This window comes from Tursiops truncatus, chromosome 6 (assembly GCF_011762595.2).
Source record: "Tursiops truncatus isolate mTurTru1 chromosome 6, mTurTru1.mat.Y, whole genome shotgun sequence".
Taxonomy (NCBI): domain Eukaryota; kingdom Metazoa; phylum Chordata; class Mammalia; order Artiodactyla; family Delphinidae; genus Tursiops; species Tursiops truncatus.
In genome coordinates this window covers 94,760,588-94,783,609 of record NC_047039.1, presented here as the reverse complement: position 1 = coordinate 94,783,609, position 23,022 = coordinate 94,760,588, and the positions used below count along the sequence as shown (strand labels likewise).

At 47.7% G+C, this 23,022-nt stretch overlaps 2 protein-coding genes across 18 annotated transcripts in view; one reads left to right on the top strand and one right to left on the bottom strand.

Annotated features, from left to right (window-relative positions):
• Nucleotides 1-74: 74 nt before the first annotated feature.
• SLC46A2 (solute carrier family 46 member 2) lies at nucleotides 75-10,311 on the top strand. 2 transcript variants are annotated; one of them, XM_033858406.2, is made up of 4 exons: nucleotides 92-1,531; nucleotides 2,896-2,979; nucleotides 3,391-3,547; nucleotides 9,447-10,311. In XM_033858406.2, exons 1-4 carry the CDS (start codon nucleotides 412-414, stop codon nucleotides 9,511-9,513), a joined length of 1,428 nt encoding a protein of 475 aa, XP_033714297.1. In that variant the 5' UTR covers nucleotides 92-411; the 3' UTR covers nucleotides 9,514-10,311. The 2 variants fall into 2 exon arrangements, with proteins under 2 accessions (XP_073662521.1, XP_033714297.1); XM_073806420.1 differs by lacking the exons at nucleotides 3,391-3,547; nucleotides 9,447-10,311 and having other exon boundaries at nucleotides 75-1,531; nucleotides 2,853-2,966.
• The window catches only part of SNX30 (sorting nexin family member 30), a 132,188-nt gene continuing 111,051 nt past the window's right edge, over nucleotides 1,886-23,022 (bottom strand). For 3 of the 16 annotated variants that reach the window (XM_073806424.1, XM_073806423.1, XM_073806421.1), the window contains one exon: nucleotides 14,279-19,333. In XM_073806424.1, coding sequence (XP_073662525.1) covers nucleotides 19,190-19,333 — 144 coding nt within the window. In that variant the 3' untranslated portion in view covers nucleotides 14,279-19,189. Of the gene's footprint in view, nucleotides 5,211-7,505; nucleotides 7,610-12,709; nucleotides 12,805-13,999; nucleotides 14,108-14,278; nucleotides 19,338-19,666; nucleotides 20,505-23,022 lie in introns of those variants that run through there. The other 13 variants (XR_012332633.1, XR_012332634.1, XR_012332635.1 and 10 more) reach the window with 13 other exon arrangements.

The window sequence follows — 23,022 nt, the reverse complement described above, 5'->3', positions numbered from 1 at the left end:
TCCCAGGGGAAGGTGCCCAGCGACCTGCGGGAGGTCCAGGCACGCCCGGCCGTGCGGAAATCGGCCCTTCAAGCGGCCGCGCTGCCCGGAGCAGCGTGACGCGGGGACGCAGCCGGACTCCAGACTCACCGCGCGCTCCCCCGCGCCTCGCTTCCCTGGGCCGCCGCCAGTCCGGCTCCGCCGCCGGGGGCGGAGCATGGCCCTTTTTGGTCCGGGTAGGCGTGGCCGTGGTCCCAGAGGCCCTGGGCCGCCCCGCTGGCTGCTGTCATTTGCGCCCTGCGCCTGGCTCAGCTCGGCTCGCAGGTTTCCCCGCACGCACCCTGGCTGCGCGCCCGCCCTCCCGGGAGCAGCTGCGGCAGCAGCAGCAGCAGCGGGCAAGCCCCTCCCTCCATCCCCCATCGGAGAGACGACATGGGCCCGGGGACCACCTGCCCGTGCAGGGGCCCCCTGTCTCGCCCCCAGGTGTCGACCTGGATCGAGCCCGTGGTGGCCTCCACCCAGATGGCCGCCTCCCTCTACGACGCGGGGCTGCTCCTCGTGGTGAAGGCGTCCTTCGGAGTCGAGGCCTTGTCCAACCACAGCGCTAGCCCGTCGCCCCCGGGGGCTCTAGAGAACCAACAGCAGAGAGCCATCTCCAACTTCTACATCATCTACAACCTTGTGATAGGCCTGACACCCCTGCTGTCGGCCTATGGGCTGGGCTGGCTCAGCGACCGTTACCACCGCAAGATCTCCATCTGCATGTCTCTGCTGGGCTTCATGCTCGCCCGCCTCGCGCTGCTGCTCAAGGTGCTGCTGGACTGGCCCGTGGAGATGCTCTACGGGGCGGCAGCGCTGAACGGGCTGTGCGGTGGCTTCTCGGCGTTCTGGTCGGGGGTCATGGCCTTGGGATCCCTCGGCTCCTCGGAGGGCCGCCGCTCCCTGCGCCTCATCGTGATCGACTTGATCCTGGGCTTGGCGGGATTCTGCGGGAGCATGATCTCTGGGCACCTCTTCAAGCAGATAGTCGGGCACTCCAGCCAGGGCCTGGTGCTGACCGCCTTCAGCGTGAGTTGTGCCACCTGCGCCCTTTTCTACAGTCTCTTGGTGCTGAAGGTCCCTGAGTCCACGGCCAAGCCCAGCAAGGCTGTGGATACGGTGTCTGGCACAGTCTGCACCGATAACACCCTGGATCCTGATCCGACAGACAAGCAGTGTGTGATGAGGCACCCTTCGTCTCCTGCAAAAGCGAAGCCCAAGAAAACCATTATTGCTCTGCTCTTTGTGGGTGCTATCACATATGACCTGGCAGTGGTGGGCACAGTGGACATGATGCCCCTTTTTCTGCTGAGGGAGCCTCTGAGTTGGAACCAAGTGCAGCTGGGCTATGGTATGGCTTCAGGGTACACCATCTTCATCACCAGCTTCCTGGGCGTCCTGGTCTTCTCCCGCTACTTCCAGGACACCACCATGATCATGATTGGAATGGTCTCCTTTGCGTCTGGAGCCCTCCTCTTGGCTTTTGTGAAAGAGACATACATGTTCTACATTGGTGAGTCTGGCATTCTTGGGGAGGCATGACAAGGACACTGCGCATCCCCCGAGTCATGGGGCTGACCCCAGGGATGCTGTGGTCTAGGTGTCCCAGCTCAGCACCGGAGATTATACCTGCTATCTGGGAGACACAAGGGAGACAGGATTATGTGCACTTGAGTTTGTCGGTATTGTTACCGACAATGTGTGGCCCCTGAAATGTTACCAGAGTGGTGCCCAAAGCTCTAGGAAGTCAAGGGAGGGCTGGTCAGTGGTGCCTGGAGTCAGCAGAGAGCCTTCAGGATGCCCTCGAGTGGAGGAGATGGGGTTGAGTTTCTTCTCCCCAGTTTAAAAGGGATAAAACATTACATAATCCAGCTGAAAAAGTCCTTTAATTAAAATCATTTCAATCCTTTTGGGTCAAGCACAAGCTTTTTAAAAAGAGAGAAAAATTCTCTATAAATGCCTTCCACAACCAATGTAATACATTCATTCCCTCAAGGAAGCAGAATGAAGTTCCTATCTGAGGACAAAGACAGCCCACAAGCAGAGAGCTCTGGCCTGTGCTCCCACAGACCTTTCTACAGTGATAGAAATGTTCTGTATCTTTCTGCCTAATACACTAGCTATTAGCCACGTATGGCTAGGAAGCCCTTGAAATGTGGCCAGTGCAACTTAACAGAATTTTTCATACTATTTCATTTAAATTAATAGTCACGTGGCTGGCTAGTGGCTAACATATTCGAACAACTCAAGATGGTTCCCAGAGACCGTCCTTTGGCAGAGGTCACACAACTCAGAAAAACCCCTCACAACATGGCAAGATTACCTTTCGCCAGCTCCCAGTTCAACAGGCCGTGTGCAAGAGCCAGAGTCCCCCCTCCCCTTCCTTCCCTACCCCCCCCCCACACACCCGCCAAGGGATAATGAACAGGGCTTGAGGGAAGGAGGGGTGTGTGGCAGGTGAGTTAGTGGCACACATTTCTAGATGCAGTCTGCCAAAGCTCCTGGGACCATCTCCCAGAGGTGACGGTGAACAGCAAGCGCAGACACCTCTCTCCCAGGAGGCAAGGAGTTCTGAGTGACATCAGCTCCACTTCCCTAGAAACAACTCTACCAATAAAGACACCCTTCACCCTCTGTCACCACTGTGCTTGGCACCTTGCAGACGGGTCTGCAGCAATGTGCTGGGAGAATCAGCCTGCCCGGGGCAGGGGGAGGAGGTGGGGGGGGGGGTCCTAGTCTGCCAGGAGAGAAACCATTTCTTCAAGGCCACATAGGATTGTGGGAGAGGGGGTAGGGGAGGCCTTTGCTCTATTCTAATTTACTCTTTGGCCAAGGCTGGGCTACAGTGAGGAGTGTTCTCCCGTGATTCCTTTCCAGCTCGGGCTGTCATGCTGTTCGCTCTCATCCCCATCACAACCATCCGATCGGCAATGTCCAAGCTCATCAAGGGCTCCTCTTATGGTGAGTGAAAGGAATTTCTCGGAGGTTCTCTCTGTGTGGACGGTTTCAGAGCCAGTCGGCTTGAGGCACAGGGTTTGGACTGGCAGAAGGCACAGGAGAGAGTTCCAGAAGCAGCCTTGAAGACACTAGAAACACACTGGTGTCCAACCAGAGTGGAGCGAGTGAGAGCAGGAGGGTGGGAAAGACTCGGAAAGTCAGCCGCTGAAAAGCCACGGTCAAAGGGAGATACTACCGTCCAGGGGCCACGGGAAGAGTCAGCTGGGTGGAGGCAAGGATCCTGCAAAATGAGCCAGGAAGACAGAGGGAGTCTGGGGAGGGGGAGGGGTCTCCTGAGAACCCCCCGGAGACTCAGCTCTCAGGGAACATGGAGGGACAGCTTAGTAACCTTGGTAACCTCGGTCCCTTCCACAGGAAAGGTGTTTGTCATCCTGCAGCTGTCCCTGGCTCTGACTGGGGTGGTGACATCCACCATGTACAACAAGATCTACCAGCTCACCATGGAGAAGTTCGTGGGCACCTGCTTTGCCCTCTCCTCCTTTCTCTCCTTCCTGGCCATCATCCCGATTGGGTAAGACAGAACCAGCGTCTGCTCTTTGGGCTGGGGCCTGGGGCTTAGGTCAAGGACTGCTGGAGCATTTCCAGCCCATTACTATAAAGTATTGTTTATTTTCGACAATTACACAATGGGTTCTGAGTAGGCTCTCTCACAGAGAAAAAGTTCTCCTGTTTCCCCAAACTAATAATTGGAGATTTGGAAATTCCCTCAAGTTATAAGTAGTAAACAGAGGGCCCTAACAAGCTAGCTCACTTCCTGGCGGTTTTGTAATACAACTTATTTATAGGCAACTCATATACTTCCTTGTAACCAGGGGCTGGGATTAGAAACCTTCTTGTACCACTCAGACCTCTTTTGTTTAGTCTCCTTTAGGTGAGAGTCAGCCGGCCTCACTTCCAGGTACTCTTTCTTGTCTGTACCTTCCAAGGGCTTGGCAACTTCTGTGCTCAGTGCCCTTTAAATCTCATGGCCACTGGACTGTGTGAGCTTCCCTGTAGGACGTGGGCGATTCCTTTGATCTCTCTGGGGGAATTTTCTTGTTTGCAAAACAAGAGCGCTGAAGTCTGGAAGGTAACAGGCAGGAGGAAGGATAGAGAAGCAAAGGAGCGGTACTCCAGGCCCATGGGGAGAGTGCCAGCCTAGATCGTCACCAAAATGGACCACATCGAACAGTCTAGTCTTCGACCAGCCCCATCCAAGGGAAATACGGTACGAGCCACAAGTACAAGCCATATTATGTGATTTAAAATTTTCTAGTAGCCACGTTTAAAAACAATAAAATAACAGGTGAAATGATTTTAATAACATTTGATTTGGCCCAATAGATCCAAAATATCTTTGTAATCAATTTATGAAATCAATGAGTCTTTTAAAGTAAATCTTCAAAATCTGGTATTTTATACTGACAGCACACCTCAATTTGGACTCCATTTGAACACCTTTCAAGTGTTCAGTAGCCGATGTTAACTAGTGGCTACATATTAGCTCAGTTTCGGTCTGTTTAGGCCCCCTAAGGTGTGGTTATCTCACACTTGTATCAGTCCCACCAGAGGATTACTGATATCCGCAGTAAGATACAAGGGACTTGACACAGATTTGCATTTTAAAGGGACCAGTAGTAGCACACCAGAGCCCTACATATCAGTAACGGTGGTGTTATAGGCAGCAGAGTAGACCAGAATTGAAGGCAGGTTGGAAGTGGGAAGTGGATGGTGGAATTCTCACCATCGTCTTTGAATTCTCACATTGCATTGCATAGGTCCCTGCCTGCACAGAAGGCTGAGCCTCCTGAGACAGGAGCCATCAATCATGAAGGCTCTTTGCTTTATTTCATAGTTGAGAAAATAATAAGATGAGGATCAAACAGCTGAGAGAATTTGTACAAAACAGCAGACTTGATTACTAGTGCCTTCTTGGGCCAGTTCTCATTTTCTCAAGGTGTGGGACTGAGCCAGACCTGTCCTCAAGCTGCCCAGCCCTTAGGCCTTTTCATGTGCCACTGTTTTCATTAGAGTCTCAGCTGAATAGGTTGGGTTTAGCTAGAGCTGACCCACAATGCAAACTTCTCAGGAGTCCCAGCTCTCTGTCCATGTGAGTAATGGGTTAGTAGCCGTGCCGCTTGGAAGTTATCCGGTCCTGTTTGATTGGCAGTTGGTTGAAATATAGTCTCTTTGACCTAAACAAATCAACAAAAAACAACAAAAGAAAACAAGTCTGACTAGTTAATGTGTGTCATAGCTAGAGATATAAACAAATGAAAGCATTGAGAATATGCAATAATTGGTTCTTTTCTGCAGTTTCATTGCTTCATATGTGTGCTAAGGAGATGCTTTCCCTTTTTTAAGAGACTCTGGGGTGCATGAAACAGGTGTGCTGCCCTTGACACCTACCCCCAATGTACTATGTAACATGCACCTGGACCCAGCCCTACACTGTGTGCATGGAATCTTGATTAAGATATGCACGATCTTCATGATCTTATATCACAGAAGCAGGGACAGGATCTGGAACCAGCCTTAAGTAACTGAATGCTTATGTGAATTGAGGCACTTAAGTAGTTGCTAATTGTTTCCCTCTGCTGTAGACATTTAGCTGTAGCGGGACCCATGTGCAACCGAAGCCTCCTTTGCTTGCTGTACATTGGAATCACCTGGAGAGATTTAAAAACTACTGATGTCTGGCTCCTACCCGCAGAGATTTTGACTCAGTTGATCTGGGATGCAGCCTGGGCATGGGAATGTTTTAAAGCTCTCCAGTTTATTCAGATATACAGCCAAGGTTGAGAACCTCTGGTATAAAGGGAGTTTTTCTATTACCTTTCCCTTCCACGAAGTGGCAAGTAAATAAGATCCTGAAAAATTATTACAAGAGGCCAAGGCTGCACCATCAATCATTAAGCGCTATTAGCAGGAAAGACCAGAACTCTCTAACCACAGAAAGAAAAGCTACATTCCAATGACATAAAAGCCCAGGAAGACGTGTCACAGCAGGGAGTGGAGGAGGCCATGGAGGGCAGAAGGCTGGGAGGAGAGGTTCCTGGGCTGAGCTGCCAACAGCCCATCTGCAGGAAGGGTGTGCGGCCCCAGCCCTTCCTGGTACCAAAGTGAGTCAATTTCATGTCACCGTGAGAACCTGGCCTCTCCTGCTTGTTGTTCTTTACATGCGACAGGGAGATGCTGAGGGAATAACTGTCTGGCTCTGCCCATCCGCAACCCACTGGCCACCCAAACCTCGTGCTTCATAGAGAAAACAGATGCCATCAGAGGAGAGTAGGCTCATTTTCTCCAAAGTAGATTTACAAGCCTACGTTCTTTTGCATCCATCCTGTTCTTCTCCTCCCCACAACCTCTCTGAAAGATAATAATAGCAAACACTTAAACAGCCCTTATTATGTGTGGGGCACTACTTTAAATATTTCATATATTTTAACCTTCTCAAACAATCCTCTGAGACAATTACTATTTTATCCCCATTTTGCAGATGAAGAAACAGACTCTAAGATGTCATGTAACTTGCCTAAGATTACAGAGCTAATAAGTGGCAGAGACAGGATTTGAACCCAGGCAGTTGGTTCTCAGCCACTCCTTGACTTGCTTCTTAGAAGAGTCCCTGGGTACCTGGGTGCCACCTCTCCCCTTCTCCTTAGAGAGCTTACTTGCACTACTTAGCTGCTCCCTCTCCTGAATTCTTCCTGTCAGAAGTGACACATGATCTACCACCCTCTCTCCTCCTTTGCTACAGCCATGTTCTCCAGTTCTGGTCTACACCTGGTCTACATTGATTCTACCTCCAACACATGCCTCCAATTCACCCTTTTCTCTTTATGCCTACTGCTGCCACCCAAGCACTTGGGGGACCAAATTCGCCTCTGAGCCGTTCTCCCCACATCCACACGTGTTCCCCTCTCATCCTCTCTCCACCAGGTGGCCAGAGCAATTTCCTTCGAGTGTACATCAGTTCACATCATCTCCTGCCCAAAGCTCTGCGCTCGGCTTTCACTGCTCTTAAGACCCCAATTTCTTACCGTGGACAACAGGTCCTTCATGATGCAGCCTCCCACTCCTGCCACTAACCACCCTCCCCATTCTATGCTTCAGCCCCAGGAGCCTACCCTCGTGCTCTTTCCCCTTCCTTACCCACACATCCTTCTTAACACAACTTAGCTGTGGTCTTAAGTTGAACACCATTTTCTCAAAGAGCATTTGAGAAAAATCCCCTTCTCAATCTAACTTCGATCCTTCTAGTATATGCTCCCCAAGCTTCCTATACTCTTCCTTCATAGCGTGATAGTTGATGATTATTTAGTGATTATCATGTTTTACAACCTTGCTCACTAACTAGACCGTAGGCTCCCTGAGGGCAGGAACCACACCTGTTTGGCTCACCTCATAGCCTGTGTCCAGCAGAGAGCTTAGTGTGTACTCAAAGTATTTAATGAATGAAAAATCTGTCAGAAGGGTGTGACACCTACTAGCCAGCACTGCTGACCGTCCATATCCCAGAGCTGCCTGTTGACTGGCCATGAAGTCAGGGGTTGGCCATCACCGTATCAACGAAAATTGATCAACAGTCAATCTAAGAAAGAAATAGAAAATTTTAGTCATGCTATCCCAAGGATTATAACCCGGGAGACAGTATTTCAGAAAACTCTGAGGACTGTTCCACCTGTTAGAGGTCAAGGCACAGTTACATAAGCTGTTTTTTGAGTTTTTTAAAAATTATTTTTGGCTGCGCTGGGTCTTCGTTGCTGCGCGTGGGCTTTCTCTAATTGTGGCGAGTGGAGACTACACGGGCTTGCGGTGCACAGGCTTCTCATTGCAGTGGCTTTTGTTGGGGTGCACGGGCTTCAGTAGTTGTGGCACACAGTCTCAGCAGTTGTGGCTCACGGCCTTAGTTGCTCCGCGGCTTGTGGGATCTTCCCGGACCAGGGCTTGAACCCGTGTCCCCTGCATTGGCAGGTGGATTCTTAACCACTGCGCCACCAGGGAAGCCCTACATAAGTTTTTCAGACAATGGGTTATACATCAAAGTAACATTGCCGGGCGGGGTGGGGGGGCGAGGGATAAATTAAGAGTTTGGGATTAACATGTTCACACTACCATATATAAAGTAAGTAAACAAGGACGTACTTTATAGCACAGGGAACTATACTGAGTATCTTGTAATAAACTATAATGGAAAAGAATATATACATGAATCACTTTGCTGTGATCACACTCGAAACTAACAGGACATTGTAAATTAACTATACTCCAATTTTAAAAAATTTCCCAATATGGACCAGAAAACAAAACCAAAGTAACATATTGACAGTTTACATAGTCCAACAAGGTGAGCAGTGGGTTATTGTGAGCCCTTACAGGATTGAGACAGGAATGTGAACTCCTAGGGCGTCACCTTGCTGGCATCAGGAGGAAATTGCTTCTTTTTTTTGGTGAGTAGGAATTCCTGTGTCTTCTAAGGGGATCTAGTTAGCGTATAATGCAGGCACACAGTGCACACTAAAGGGGAGGAGGTAGTTGCTCAAATGGGCAGAGAATCTTAGGTTTACAAGTCTTCTTGTCCCGCCTTTTTAATTTATCAACCACGTGGCTGTGCTGTCATGGTCCACAGTAGGGAGGGGTGAGCTGTGGAGTCAGACCTACAACCGGAGTTCATGTGGTCCTGGGCTAGCAGCCTCTAAGTCTTGGCTTCCCTCTTACCAGCTCTGTCATACCATGAGCTCTAAGTACAGTAAGTGCTCCCCCCGTGGAGAGCCCTGGGGCTCATGGAAGGTGGGGAATCAGTGTTTGGAAGTTTCCACAAAGCTTTTCCTTAGAAGGGTTTGGATTTATGTTCACACCCCATCCAGCAGCTCCAGATGTGGTCCATCCATCAGGAGGAACTGTGTGCCAGCTTAGAACCTGAGGTTCCTAGCGCTCAAAACAGTTGAGAAAACAGAGGACACCAGAGGTCGAAGGACATGCCAAAGGTCACAAAGACTTCTAAGATTTCAACTAGAGCTCCTCATTCCTATGCATTCACTTATCTCCAAATATTTCTAAACAATGTAATGATTTATGGAAGAGAGAAAAGGGCTATGGCAAGGCAAAAGAGGATGCAGCTAATTCTGCTTGGGATGAGCAAAACTTGATCTTGAGGTCCACATGGGAGTTCATCATCGGGCAGAAGTGAGATGGAAAGAGACTCCAAGAAAAGGAAAATGTAGACGCAAAGGGCTCTTGATGTTATGGGACAGGAAGGAGGCTGGAGTGAGAGAAGTTCCCTCGGGCCCTCTCCCTTCATGCAGTACAGCATTCTGCCGCCATAACCGATAGAACCCCCTAGTCTACCAGTGATAAAGAGGCGGCCAGAGACCTCCCCGCCCCGTTCCAGCTGTTCTCTCATAATTCTCTACTGTAAATTCTTACAGCATCGTGGCCTATATGCAAGCCTCGTGGTTGCAGCATGGAGACATCACAGAGAAAGGAAGGTGCTGAACTGCGGGAGCCGGAAACACCAGCGATGGCCGGGGCCCCCAAAGTCTACCCATTGCTCAAGAAACCCGAGTTCCAGCCAGAGGCAGCTTCAGAGCGACTTGCTCTGGCTCAAGGGTCCTAGTGGGTAGGGAAAAGCATTTTCCTGGTGATGGAGAAAGTTTCTCAGCTTTCAGATATCACTATCAATCAGTCAGAGGTTAGGTTCTGCAGACAGAGTGTGAACTTTCATATGAAGGCCGCACACACAGCCATACCAGACACTGAAGCCCCTTTTCTTCCAGGAATGGAAGGGGCTTCTGTCTGGTATGAGGGCTCCAACATATGGTAACTAGTCACACCCAGGAGTCCTGTGTGAGAACTCAAAGGCACACATTTTCAAGAGCCCGAGGGGGACAGGGAAGGGATGTTTCGTAAGAACTGCCAACAGTGAACGTCAGTCAATATTTTTTAAATTAAAATAGAAACTTGAAAAAAAGGTAGCTTTCTTCCCGGAAGGCCTTGTTATCTGTGAACAACTAACTCCAGAGAAATCTGGAGCTCAGGCATTTGACTTCAGGGTAGTTTTGCTGTTACTGTTGTTTTTAAGAAGCAAATATCAAAAGGCTTTCTTCAAAGGAATATAATTGGATACTTTCAGTCAACTGATCCCGAAAGTCACCATATTTCCCAAAGTGGGAGGTGTAAACGGAGAGGGGTGATATACTAAGAGCCATTTTATTTTGAGGTACTTATTTTTACAGCCTATTTTAATTATGTGTATAAAAGACTCACCTCCTAATAAAATCAACATTCACAGCATGCGTGTGTGAATCATTCTTTCTTTGGTCAGGTTCCCACCAGAACTCAGACATAGCATTCTCAGACTAGGGTTAAACTTAAAGCTTGCAAATGCTTAAAAGCTAGCATTTAAATCTCAGAGCATTTGGGCTCAGAGTTGTATCGCTGATCCCTTCTTTATGCCACATCTACTAAGGTCCCGGCACCGCGCTAGGTGCTGAGATGCAGCAAGAGCACGACAGCTCCTGCCCTCCCAGTGTGCTATCGAATGGGTGGAGCAGGCAGAACAGGAGGCAACAACGATGTATCCTATAGTAAACGCTAACATAAGGGAGCATATAATGCAGATACAAGAGCGCAGGGAGGGCTTCTCAGAAGAAGTGGCGTAAGACTGGAAAGATAAGGAGTTATCAAGGTGGGACGCTGAGGGACGTTCCAGGCAGAAAGAACACGCTGGAAGGCCTGAAGGTGAAAATATCCCCAAATATACGAAAGCAACGTGAGGGGAGAAAAGAGGGACGGAGGGAGAGGTATCCAGGGCAATGGAATCAAGAGGTGAGATTGCAACAGTGAGGAGGAACAACATCAAGACAGAGCCTTTAAAAAGTCTCTTTATACCTAGAATAGTCAAATTCATAGAGTCAGAAAGTACACTGGTATGCCAGCAGGTGGTGGGGTGGGGAGGCGGAATGGGGAGTCAGTGTTTAAAGGGGACAGAATTTCAGTTTAGGAAGGTGAAAAATTTGGGAGATGATGATGGTGAGAGCTGCACGACAATGTGAATGTACTTAGTGCCACTGAATGGTACAGTTAAATATGGGTAAAATAGTATGTTTTATATTATGTGACTTTTACCACAATAAAAAAATTTTTTTTTAAGTTTCTCTTTAGAAGTGCACATCAAAACTACAATGAGGTACCACCTCATGCCAGTCAGAATGGCCATCATTTAAAAGTCTACAAATAACACATGCTGGAGAGGGTGGGGAAACCCTCTTACACTGTTGGTGGGAATGTAAATTGGTGCAGCCATGGAAAACAGTATGGAGGTTCCTCAAAAACTAAAAATAGAGTCACCATATGATCCTGCCATCCCACTCCTGGGCATGTATCTGGAGAAAACCGTAATTCGAAAAGATATATGCACCCTAATGTTCACTGCAGCACCACCTACAATAGCCATACATGGAAACAACCTAAATGTCCATTGACAGATGAATGGATAAAGAAGATGTGATACATATATACAATGGACTACGACTCAGCCATTGAAAAGCATGAAATAATGCCATTTGCAGCAACATGGATGGCCCTAGACATTATCATACTAAGCGAAGTAAGTCAGACAGAGAAAGACAAATACCACATGATATCACTTATATGTGGAATCTAAAATGCAATACAAATCAACATCTCTATGAAACAAAAACAGGCTCACGGATATAGAGAACAGACTTGAGGTTGCCAAGGGAAAGGCGGGGGAGGGAAGGAATGGTAGTTTGGGATTAGCAGAGGGAAACTATTATATAGGATGGATAAACAACAAGGTCCTACGGCACAGTACAGCGAACTATATTCAACAGCCTGTGACAAACCATAATGGAAAAGAATATGAAAAAGAATATATATAACAGAAGAAATTAACAACACGGTAAATCAACTCCACTTCAATAAAAAGTTTTTTTAAAAGGAAAAAATAGTTTCTCTTTAGAGTAATGGCATAGGTGTTGAAAGGTTTTAAGCAGGAACATGGAATGCTTACCTCTATCTTAGAAAGAGGACTCCCGCAGCACTGAGAATGAATTGGCGGAGGAAGGAGTGGGCAAGACTTGCAGAAGGAAGACGAGCAGAGAGACCTCTGCATGAATCCAGGTGAAGGATGGTGGTGGACCGACACTGGGTAAGAAGCTATGAGGATGGAGAAAGGTTAGATGGACTTGGAGAAATATTTGCAAGCTAGAGGTCAACAGAAGTTGGTGTGGATAAGCTGCAAAGGGTGAGGTAGAGGGAGGCAAGAATGACTCAGATCTGGGGTTCAGGCAACCCCAAATCTCCTTCCTAAGGAGGCAGAGATCCTCGCTGAGACAGGCAACAGCGGCAGAGAAGGTGGGACAGGGAAGATGAGTTCAAGGCCATGCTCTACCTCGCTAAACAAACTCTCACCAATATGCTCATTCCTCTGGACCACCTAGCCTCCCCAACCCTAGCCCCTGAACCGGTTCCCCAACCTAAATGAATCTGATCATTGGCTTCTCCATTCCTGTCCTAAAAAACCTGCTCTTAACATCTAGAATAATTTCCTTGTTTGTCCACATTGACCCTGCCATAAACGTGTGGGTTTTCACCTAAGCTGGGCTCTCAACACCCTAGTATTGACTCTTTTTCAACCCCACCTGTCACCAGGGTAGTAGTGTCAAACCTTTTCAGCTTTCTCCAGGTCTTCTAGCAGACATTCTAACCATTGGTTCTCAAAGTGTGGTTCCTGGGTCAGCATCATCAGCATCCCATGGGAACCTATTAGAAATGCAAATTCTCAGGCCCTACCCAAATCAAACTCTGGGGGTGGGGCCCCAAAACTGGTGTTTTCACAAGCTCTCAGGCTTAGGAACCACTGTTCTAAGCTATGGGCCTTTTTCTCCTTATGAACTTTTGCTGAGTCCCCCTCCTCCTCTCCCTGCATCCTTAATTCTTGAGGCCCCCAAAGCCCTGCCCTTGGTTCCCTTCCCAGGTAATCTAGTCTACCAGAACTCTCTTTCCAACAATCTAGTCAACACCTCCCCCTGCGTTTCCTCAAACGTAAGTCCAAACCAAATTCTTCTCCTACCCCACCATCTAAGCCTATCCTTCACCTTCTGTTTTCCTCTTGATTGATTTCATATTTCAGTAAATGGCATCACCTCCCAGCTCCCAGGCTGGAAATCTCCAAGTAATCTCTGACCCCCTCCCCTCACCACAGAAATCCATCCCCCTTTCTATCACTTCTTTTTTATGATCTAGTCCCATCTATTCCCCAGACCTTCAGTCTGACTACAATCCTCCATCATATTATTTTCATAATCTTCTTTAAAGGAAAACAGTTTAAAAAATGATATATCTCCCTTTTAAATTTTCAACTGGCAAAGCACACAGGAAGGACTGTTATGGGAACATCCTTGATATTTAAGTTGGCCATATTTGAACAATAGGACAAGTCTTTCCATAAGTGTTATCACATAATGTGGGCCCAGCAGACCCTTAGGTGCAGACCATTATTGCTAGTCCTATCGGCAACCTTCCAGGAAAGGCATGTCTTCATTTCAAAGATCATAATACTGAATTTCAGAGAGATGTGACTTGCCCAAAGCCACATACCTAGAAAGTAGAAAAGCTGACATTTGATCCCAAATCTCTTATCCCACACCTTGCTGCCTCATTTTGTATAACTGAAGCCTTATATTAATGGTGTCTACTATCCGTAAGCCAAGTTTAGCACCAGTTTAAGTCCATTTCCAGTGCATTGCCATCATTAGGTAAGCTTAACTGAGCATTCTGGTCTCTAATTTACAACACACTTGCACGCTCAAGTGAGCTACAGACATTTCTTCTTTCTTTACAGATTTTTTTAAAACGTAGGAATCAAAAAAAAAAAATCAGGAAATGACTGGCTCTCAGAATATGACATTGTGCTTTGCTACGGGATAGAATAGGAAGAAATCCTTTATGTAATTACCTGCGCTGGCTGCCAGCCTTCCTGCCAATCACGGTTACAGATGGACATTGGGTGGTTTCTTCATGTCCTCAGATTGGTGTCACCTTGTAAGATGTAGGAGAGGGCAAACTGAGGACAAGTCCAAAAAGAAATGAAGAATAAAAACAGTTAAATTATAGGGTTTTTTCCTGTCGCTATGCATATCCTGATTCTTGCAGGCAAATGGATACCTCTTCAGAGAGAATAACAAGAGGCACGCATGTTTCCCTGTCCTAGAAAGCCGTACAAACGGAACGTGACTCAAGGTAAAGAAAGCGTCTTTTATAGGTTTATTGGTCCATTACTTTAAGTTAATTGAGGTAAAGAAACCTGTTTTAAATTTACAAGCTAACAGTTTATCAAGCAATACAAATTCTTTTGTTTACCTTGAAATGTAATACTAATCCCATAGTACACAATGGACAGAATTTTTTATACGCAGATATATGAAAAAAAGTGGACAAAAACCTCATGCCAGCATCAAAAATGCAACAAGAACTTTTTTCTCTTTATAATCTCTGGGTTCCACAACAAAGGAAAAAAAAAAGGTGACATTCTTTTTAAAGTTTGGTAGCTTCATGAAACAAAGACTTTGATCTGGAAATAAGTTGCCTTCTCATCTAGGACACACATTCTCAAGCACATTTATTTTTTTTTCCCACAGCTTTTGATGTGGCTGAACAGCAGCATGGAGAGAAGAGCACACATTTACACGGAGGACTTGATCAATACCTCAGGGTTTTTCTTGTAAAATTTTAAATGTAAAGAATGATTTCTAAAATAATAAACAGTCCATGATTTGGACATGACCTAAGCAAAAGGCTTTTTTTTTGCTTGTTTGTTTTTCCAACAGTTAAAATACAAGTTAGAAAGTTTGCTGGCAGCTTATTTCACGGGAATATATCAGATGTACATCATGTCTGAACGCATTCCCGACACACAGACATCAAGGGAACAGGTACAAGAGTACAACGGACCAAAACCTCAGGGGTGCCCAGGAGAACGGTGCTGACTGCTAAGAACTGCTGGTTTGTTATTCGACGGGGGCCCAGCTGACACGGGCCTTGTTTTATCCCATGGAGTCACATTTTTGTTTGCAATGTACTTTCCCCTCCCCACTTCCCCACTGGGGAAAAAGCAACCCCCCTTCCCTCCTTCCAGTATCATTTGTGACCGGAGGGATGGTCTGAGACTGTGAGCCAGCCTGTCGCACAGGGGAGCTGGCAGGTGTCACCTGCTCACACCTGGCCTACAGGCCACCCAGAATGACCCGGTGAGAGGGCAGCGCCGCCCGGAGAGGCGCACGTGCTGTCCCCAATCGCTGGTTTTAACAGTAAAAGCTCTCTGACAAAGGACTAAATTACGTGTGTCAGCAGCACGTTTCGTGTTTTTGGCATTTCAACCTGCGGAGAATTTCTATGTAAAGTATGCTGCTCTGAGGCCCCCACGGTATCTTTTAAGAAGCTGTTCTACAGAATCAGGGTAAACATTTAATATTGTCGTAATCTATAGAGTTCTCTGTATCTAAGTGATTTGTCGATGCTGATACCGTAATATCAAAAATGTGCCAAAAGGCACTAAATTAATCTTTCACACTTTAAAACAACAACGACAACAACAACAAAAAGGTTTTGTGGTCCCTGTGTTTCCTTACATTATCAAAAATATCATTTGGCAATAGCAATACTTAGCTTTCTCCTCCCAAAAGGCAGCCCTAATTATGAACCTCACTTTCTTGCTTGTTTCTTTAAGAGGAACAAAGACTGGCTATGTTAGGCCTCAAGTATTTAAACTGAACAACTGATTACATCTCTAAAAACTCTTTCTATCCAGAATCTAAAAAACAGTAGTTGAAGAATAAGGCATATTAGCAGGTGTTGACAACTTCTCAAAAAGTAGAGTTAGGCTTTTAACAGTCTGTGGCATTTCTAAAAGTCTGGATTTGTTGACTTTCAAGTGCTAAATACACAAAATGTTTATGAATCAGACAAATATCTTACTGGTTTGTTAACGTTATTTTTTCAAAGCACTTATTTACAGACTATCTACAGTAGTAAAAACTACCTCGATAACATTTCTTCTGCCACACAGAAGGGGTCAGACAGTCACACCCGGAGAGCATTTCAAAGACATCTGATTAAGAAAAAACAGTCACACTCCCTGTAACTGCCCCCCACCCCAAACCTTTTCTAACGTAGACAGCCCTGCACATGCTCTGATCTGTGCAACTATGGAGAGACCAGACATCCTTAATACAGAAAGCAAAACCACCTATTGGGTGGGTTGATGAAAAATCAGGTTCCTGGTTTATTCACTCAATTAACAAACCACAAAGAGGCGAACAACTCCCAACACACCCAGCTCAATCTGTAGGTCTGGCCCGGGGGATGGCAGGTAAATTTGAGGGAAATGTCATCTGAATAGAGAAAACACAGTAAGTGAGAGGGCGTGTTCAATCTGGTGGCACATGGAGGACTTTTGAAAGGGAGAAGGTACACCCAAATTCCCAAAACAATTTTGCAGACAGGGATGGCCAAAGCAGTGTTACCCCAGCCTCAGGATGAGATGACCCAGTTTCCACAGACCTTGAAAGTAGGTGTCTGGGAAGGTGGGGGCCAGGACTGGTGTGCCGTACCCTGACAACGGGCAGACCTGTGTTGGGTCTTGGGATGGGTTAAAACTGGGCTCTACTCTGGCTGCTCTAAAGGGCCGTTTCTGCTCAGAAGACAGGCTGCTCTGGCCCTGGCTCTCCCTCCACTCTCACCAGCTCAGGACACAGGGCAGAGGATGACTCTTGTGTGGCCCAACGAATGGCATCAAAACAGAGCCAGGTGCCCGTGATTTCAATGCTATCAACAGCAGGGCCAAGTCACACAACCTCTGGGTGCCTCCTGGGCTGATACCGTCCCAAGGGAAAGTCCATGTGCACACTGCCACACGGCATCGTGCCCTTCTCTAAACAGAACAGCCCATCGTCCCAACACAAATGGCAGCCTCACAGGAAACGAGCAGCAGGTGTGCATTTAATTCCCTTGTGTGGACAGCCACTGAGAAAACACATTCAAGTCAGTAACATGAAGGACACACTCTGGGTGTGGCTGAAATTTGGCATGAAGACAAACTTAGGTTACATCCACCACCATCCCCAGAGTCGTGCTGGTATTTGTTATTTCAGCTATAGAAAGGTGTGTGGTGGGTTCAACGAGCAGCACGGTGAAATAAGAGCCCGTCACATCCATCATCACACTTTTCTGAGGTCACCCAGGAATCATCGTTAAGTCTTTAAAAATGATAAAATCCAACCCCAAACCTGGCTCGAGCAGGGGCAGTGGTTCCTTGCTTTGAGCAGAGCAGCCTAGAGTCTTCTTGGAGATCCAGCATGTGGTAAGGACGAGCAGTGTCCATATCGGCTGCAAATCGCAACTGCTCTCTTCAACCTCACCTGCATCTTTAAGATCTGCTCAGTTTCTAGGAATTCTCTCTTCTGCCCTAGCCTGGATCTCTCACCCAGGTGAACTGAACCTTTCACTTCCCCGGCCCAGGGACAGCTGACAGGGATGACTTTCCACTCCACTGCCACGTGCTCAAGTCTCAACCTGTCCACGTGTGTCTGCCTGAGGTAAGACACATCCTCAAGCAAAAACCTCTTGGAAAATAAATACAAGAGAGGAGTCAGTGATCTCAGCACCCCGACTTTTGTGGAGCCAAGAAGGATGGGGTGATGAAGCCTCTACGGGGCAGTCTTTGGCACATAAGTCTCTGGGTTACACTTCTCACAGGGAATCACCTTCATGCTGATGGAGATGGAGAGGTGAATGCTTGGGACTGCTGACCCTCGGGGGCCCGAGGGAGCCGCAGGGGTGGGAAGGGCTGGAGGGCCTCCTCCGCTGCCTACTGTCCCTGGCATTCTGCGCCAGCCTCCTCACCTCATCAGATGCCAGCCAGAAGTAAGGGACAAAGGTCCCTTTTCTGGAAAGACCATTTCTCCAAGGAAGTCTGCAAGTCTCCAAGGAAGATACCCTGGTCCTCCAAGCTCTGCTGTCAATGGCACGCTGGAGGTCGGTTTGCCTTTTCCAGCTCTCTCTGGAGTCTTAAAGCACAGGCACATCACAGGGAGACCAAACAAACTGAGAAAGATAAAAGCCCAAGATGCCTGCATCCCTTCAGAACCAGTCTTCTGCCTCCAATAATGTAAGGGGATGACTGTGTACCCCAACCCCTTCCCCATATATCCTAGCAAGGAACCTGATGGTTTTTTCTTTTTTTTTTTTTTTTTTGGTAGGGCTGCCTTCTTGCCCATCTAACCCTTCCACAGGAATGTGCCTGGGCTTCGGCAACTAGCAGCAGACTAGAGTCTAGTCTTCCTGGAACTCCTTCCACAGTTCTTTCCAAGCTTGCATCACACTGGACAACATTTTTAAAGCATACGTTCCACCAGGCAAGACTTCACATGTTCCCAAAGGTAAGCATTCGCCTCTGGGTCAGTCTAGTGTTTTCTGCCAAATAGCCGTAGGAGGCCATCAACCCACTATCACATGCATGCCCCGATTCCACCAGCAAGCTTTCAGGCTGGACCTGGACGTTGACACCCACACCAACAGGATGGTTTAGAGGTAGAAGGAAACACTGACTCACCACTCGGGGTCTGTGGACTGTTCTCACCCTTCTGCTTCAATGAATCATCTCTAATTGTACCAAACAGAAAATTCACATCAAAGGATTTTAGAATGGCACAAATGGGGTCTAACAGTGTGCACAAGTACCAACTGATGTACAAATTATCACTTAAACCGCCACTTTTTCAAACACGGTGAAGCAGAACCAAACTGTCCTGGGCTGTCCAACGGCTGCCCCACCAGCATCACAGCCGTGGCTGCCCCAAGATCTGCAGCTAGAAGCGGAATGCAGTGACCTCAGCAGTCTGCACGTTGACCAGTATTTGCAGGTTCACTTGCAAACGCAGCAGTGTCTCAGCACAGCTGTTTTATTAAAAAAAATAATCCTACCGCTTATTTGAGGCTCAGATTTGTAATTTTATAGAGATGAGCCACAGACGAGAGAACACAAACATGACACAGGTAGCTTTAACTTCATGAGGGGAAAAAAACAAGCTGGAGGAGAGATCCTCTTTGTCTGTCTGTTTTGTGTTGACACACTTGAAAAGGAAACCTGCTAATAGTTTGAAATGAAGACTTTAGATGCAGCCGTCCCCAGGAACGTGGCTGCAAACTGAGGAGGTTTCCGCTTAACCAGTAGCAAAGAGTTCGCTGTCACACTTGGCATCTTCGAGGCCCACCTGGATACAGACTCTTCTTCCTGACTAGGAAAGAGTAAGGTTAAAGCACTTCACGTAGAGCATTCAGACTGAGTTTACACATCTTGACTGTATCATAAGAATATGCCAGCCTCTCCCCAAAAGGATGCCCAAACATTTAGCCGACACAGCAGGAGACATTAAACTAGGAGTTTTTGGTGAGGTAAAGGCAAATTGCACAAAGCAGACATGGGAGGTGGCGCTTGGTATATGCCCGCTGACCTCAACACCTCGGGGCTACTCTGACTTCAAAACAACAGATGACCCCTAACAGGCCTAACTCTCTACCCTGATGACATTTAACAAGCAAAAGAACATCGAAGAACGTCACAGAGAAAAATGCACCTTTTTTTCATTTTACACAAAACAGTTTCCAATCTACTACATTTTAGTGTCAGAAACAAGTTCGGGGTGCACTGCCCCCTCAGCTTCCCAAGGCATCGCATAAAGGACAAGGATGCTAGCTTGCTTGCTCTAGCATGGACGCACCTAGACACTGATTAAACGGTCCTATGCGAACCGGAAACCATAACACAGGTGTCACTCATGACAGGCAGGCAGCAGGCCACACTCAGAGCTACACTGTACATTAAGGGCTTTCCACAGAGGCGCCGACACCTCCTTCTAGGCCAAGACGAGTCGAGGCCCGTGGAGGTCGATTCCAGAGCCACTGTGCATCCACGGAAGGCAGGAGCTGCCTTCTGTCCATGCCTTCCTCACGGCCTTGCAAGGCAGGACCCGGGTTCTCCTCCACGGCAGGCAACTCTGCCGTCCCCAAAGAGGGGACTGTAACGAGATGTCAGAATGTCAGCTGAGGGCTGTCTTGTCCCTCAGTTTCAAATCCTCGTAGTGTCCCACCGAACAGGTTCCTTCACACCACGGAGGTATGCTTCTTCTGCTGAGAGATGATGACAGCCTTACAGACGCCACCAAGGAATAAATACTCACTGAAAACAACTGTCGGACAAAGGTGGGGGGGAAGGGAAAGAAATACACAAACGAGAGATGTTTCTGTGTTGTTTTCTTGGTGCTACCTCTCTAGCACTGCAGGGACATTCCGGTGTGGGCGCCATGCCCGGCATAGGTAGGAGAGTCTCTGTCCCAAGAAGGAGCTTACTTGGCCTCTTGCTTCTCCTGCAGTAGTGGGATAATCGACTCCCAAGCCATGAGGCACTGGAACGACAACACACACACACACAGAGCATCAGCGTGGAGTTTCAGATTTCAGGGTCAGCGTCTTCATTCTGCTTTGATCTATACCCTCACACTGTCAATCCTGCTGGGTCACCTTGGTCTAACGACACCTACATGTATTACGCAGAGCTAGCAGCAAGAAGGGAGGCAACAGGTATTTGACTACATCTCCCCCTGCCCCCATCTCTAAGAAAGACTGCAGCATCTCTATGAGGCCTAAATGCACTGTCCGTAAAGTTCCTATCAGTGAGTGGAAATGTATTCACTGAAAGAAATTCCTTCCATTCCAAAAGCAGGAGAGAGGGCAGGCTGCAAACCCTAGGCCCTAGGTTCTCAGCCAGGATGAAGACACTGCTCCAGGTGTGGGTGGCGCCTGCAGGAGTATGTAAATTGTCTTGGAACGGGCCAGCCACCTGACCCAGAGGGGGCGGAAAACCCGCTCTTCTTCAGCCACCTCAGATCTCCTTGTATGGGCCACTCCCGGATCTCCCATAAAGGAAAATGGGGAGAGGGAACTCTACTTGTTGAGTTTTATCATGTCCAGACACTGTTATGTATTTTACATTCATTGTCACTAGTCCTCGGAACAACTCTAGCAAGTAGAATTATTATTTATTACACAAACACACATTTCACAGGTGGGGAAAATGAGACCCAGAGAGGTTAAAAAAAAACTTTCCCAAGACACACAGCTCATGAGCGGCAGAGCTCGTGATTCCAAAGTGGACGTTCTTTCCACTACACACGTGCCTTTCATTCCAGACCCTTCAGAAGAGCCAAGAACCTGGAAGATGCTGGCCCTCTCCTCTGAGAGCACGCTGCTCGGCAGAAATGACCTGCCCTTCGAGCAGTCTCTTGCATAAAGAGGAGAGAAGAACCACATAAGGCCTTTCTTAGGAGCAGCCCAAGGGTGAAGCAAGGCTTTGTGTTAAGTCATCTGGGGAGGAGACCTGAGGATGGGGGAGGAGAGACGCATCCCTAGATCAAGCCGGATGACGGGAGTGGTGCAATAGCTCCTTGCTTCCTTCCTTGGTGACTCTGAGGTTGGAGAAGCAGCTGGACTCAGACCCTGCCCTACAGAAGGCAGCCCAGGAAAAAAAAAAAAAAAAAAAAGAAGGAAGCCCAGGGAGCCTCAAGGAGCTTGCTGTCAGCAAGAGACCCAGTGTGGGGTCCGTGGCATCCTGGGTCCTGTTCTCTCCCTCGGCCATCATCTCTGATCTGGAAGGTTCTTCTATGTCAATGATGGGAACCAAGGCCACACCAGCTTGCTTTTTCTTTCTTTTCTTTTTAGCATTTTTAAAACGTATTTTATTATACAACTATTACATGGAAACATTTTCATTGTAAAAAACTTCAAAAACTACAAAGGAAGCAAAAGGTCCCCTTGACCAGAGACCCAACTAAATACCAGCTTTCTTCACAAAGTTAACCACTGGACAAACACTCAAGCTTTTTCCCACCCCAGGACCCTTAAATATGTTGCTCCCTTTGCCTGGAATACTTGTTGTCTCCGAGACTCAGGTTAAATGTTACTTCCTCAGATTGGCCTTTCCTGCCCACTCTACCTGCCCCCTTCCATCCTGATCTGAATGATGCCCCCTAGTCTTTCCTCCCAGTTTCCTGTTCTTTTCTTGTAGGGCACGTATTTCTCTGAAAAGGTGGGATTCTTGGATTAACATCTATCCTCCACTAGACAGACGGCTCCTTAATGGCAGGAGTCCTGCCACTTTGTTTACCGATGTGTACCTGGTCCCTTGTACACAGACAGTACACAAAAAGCATCTGTGAAATATAAGTAGGAGCCAAGACGAGGCCCCAAGACAGTGGCCCTGTTTGCAGTACAGCGGCAAGATGTGGATAAAGGCCCTGGGTTTGAGTCCTGGGACGCGGGCCTTGGGAACACTGGAATTAATCACCAAGAGGAGGAATGAACATCCAACTGAGTCAGCACTGGTGCAGTGGGAAGCAGGGCTAGAGTGAGCGCACGAGGGAAGGAAGCACCATTCACTGAGTATCCACCATCTGCCAGGCACATTAGAGGTTCTCGGGTATCATTTCATTATTTCTTCACCATCATTCAATGGATAAGGATCACTCCCATCTTGCAGATGAAGAAACAAAGGCGCAGAGAGGCACCCTGTCTAAGAGCACAGTCAATAGAGGAATGAGGCCTTGGCTGCACACGGAATGATGTTTCCACCTTTGGGCAGTCAGGACTGTCCCCAAAGATCCGTGGTCTCTGTCCCCCTCACTGACCGTGTGTGGTTAATTCTCAGACCTGTGGACCCGGAGAGCCAAGTCCGATCCTAGTTCAGTCATTCACAAGGTGAGTGACCTTGGGCAGAGTTTTAAAACCTTGCTGAGCTTCCATTTCTTCAGCTTTCAATTGAAAGCCCCTAAAACTCACTTCACAGTGTCATGATGGGGGTTAAATTTAAATGTAATGAGATCACATATGCAAAGCATTCGGCCCAGGGCCAATGCAGACACACGGTGG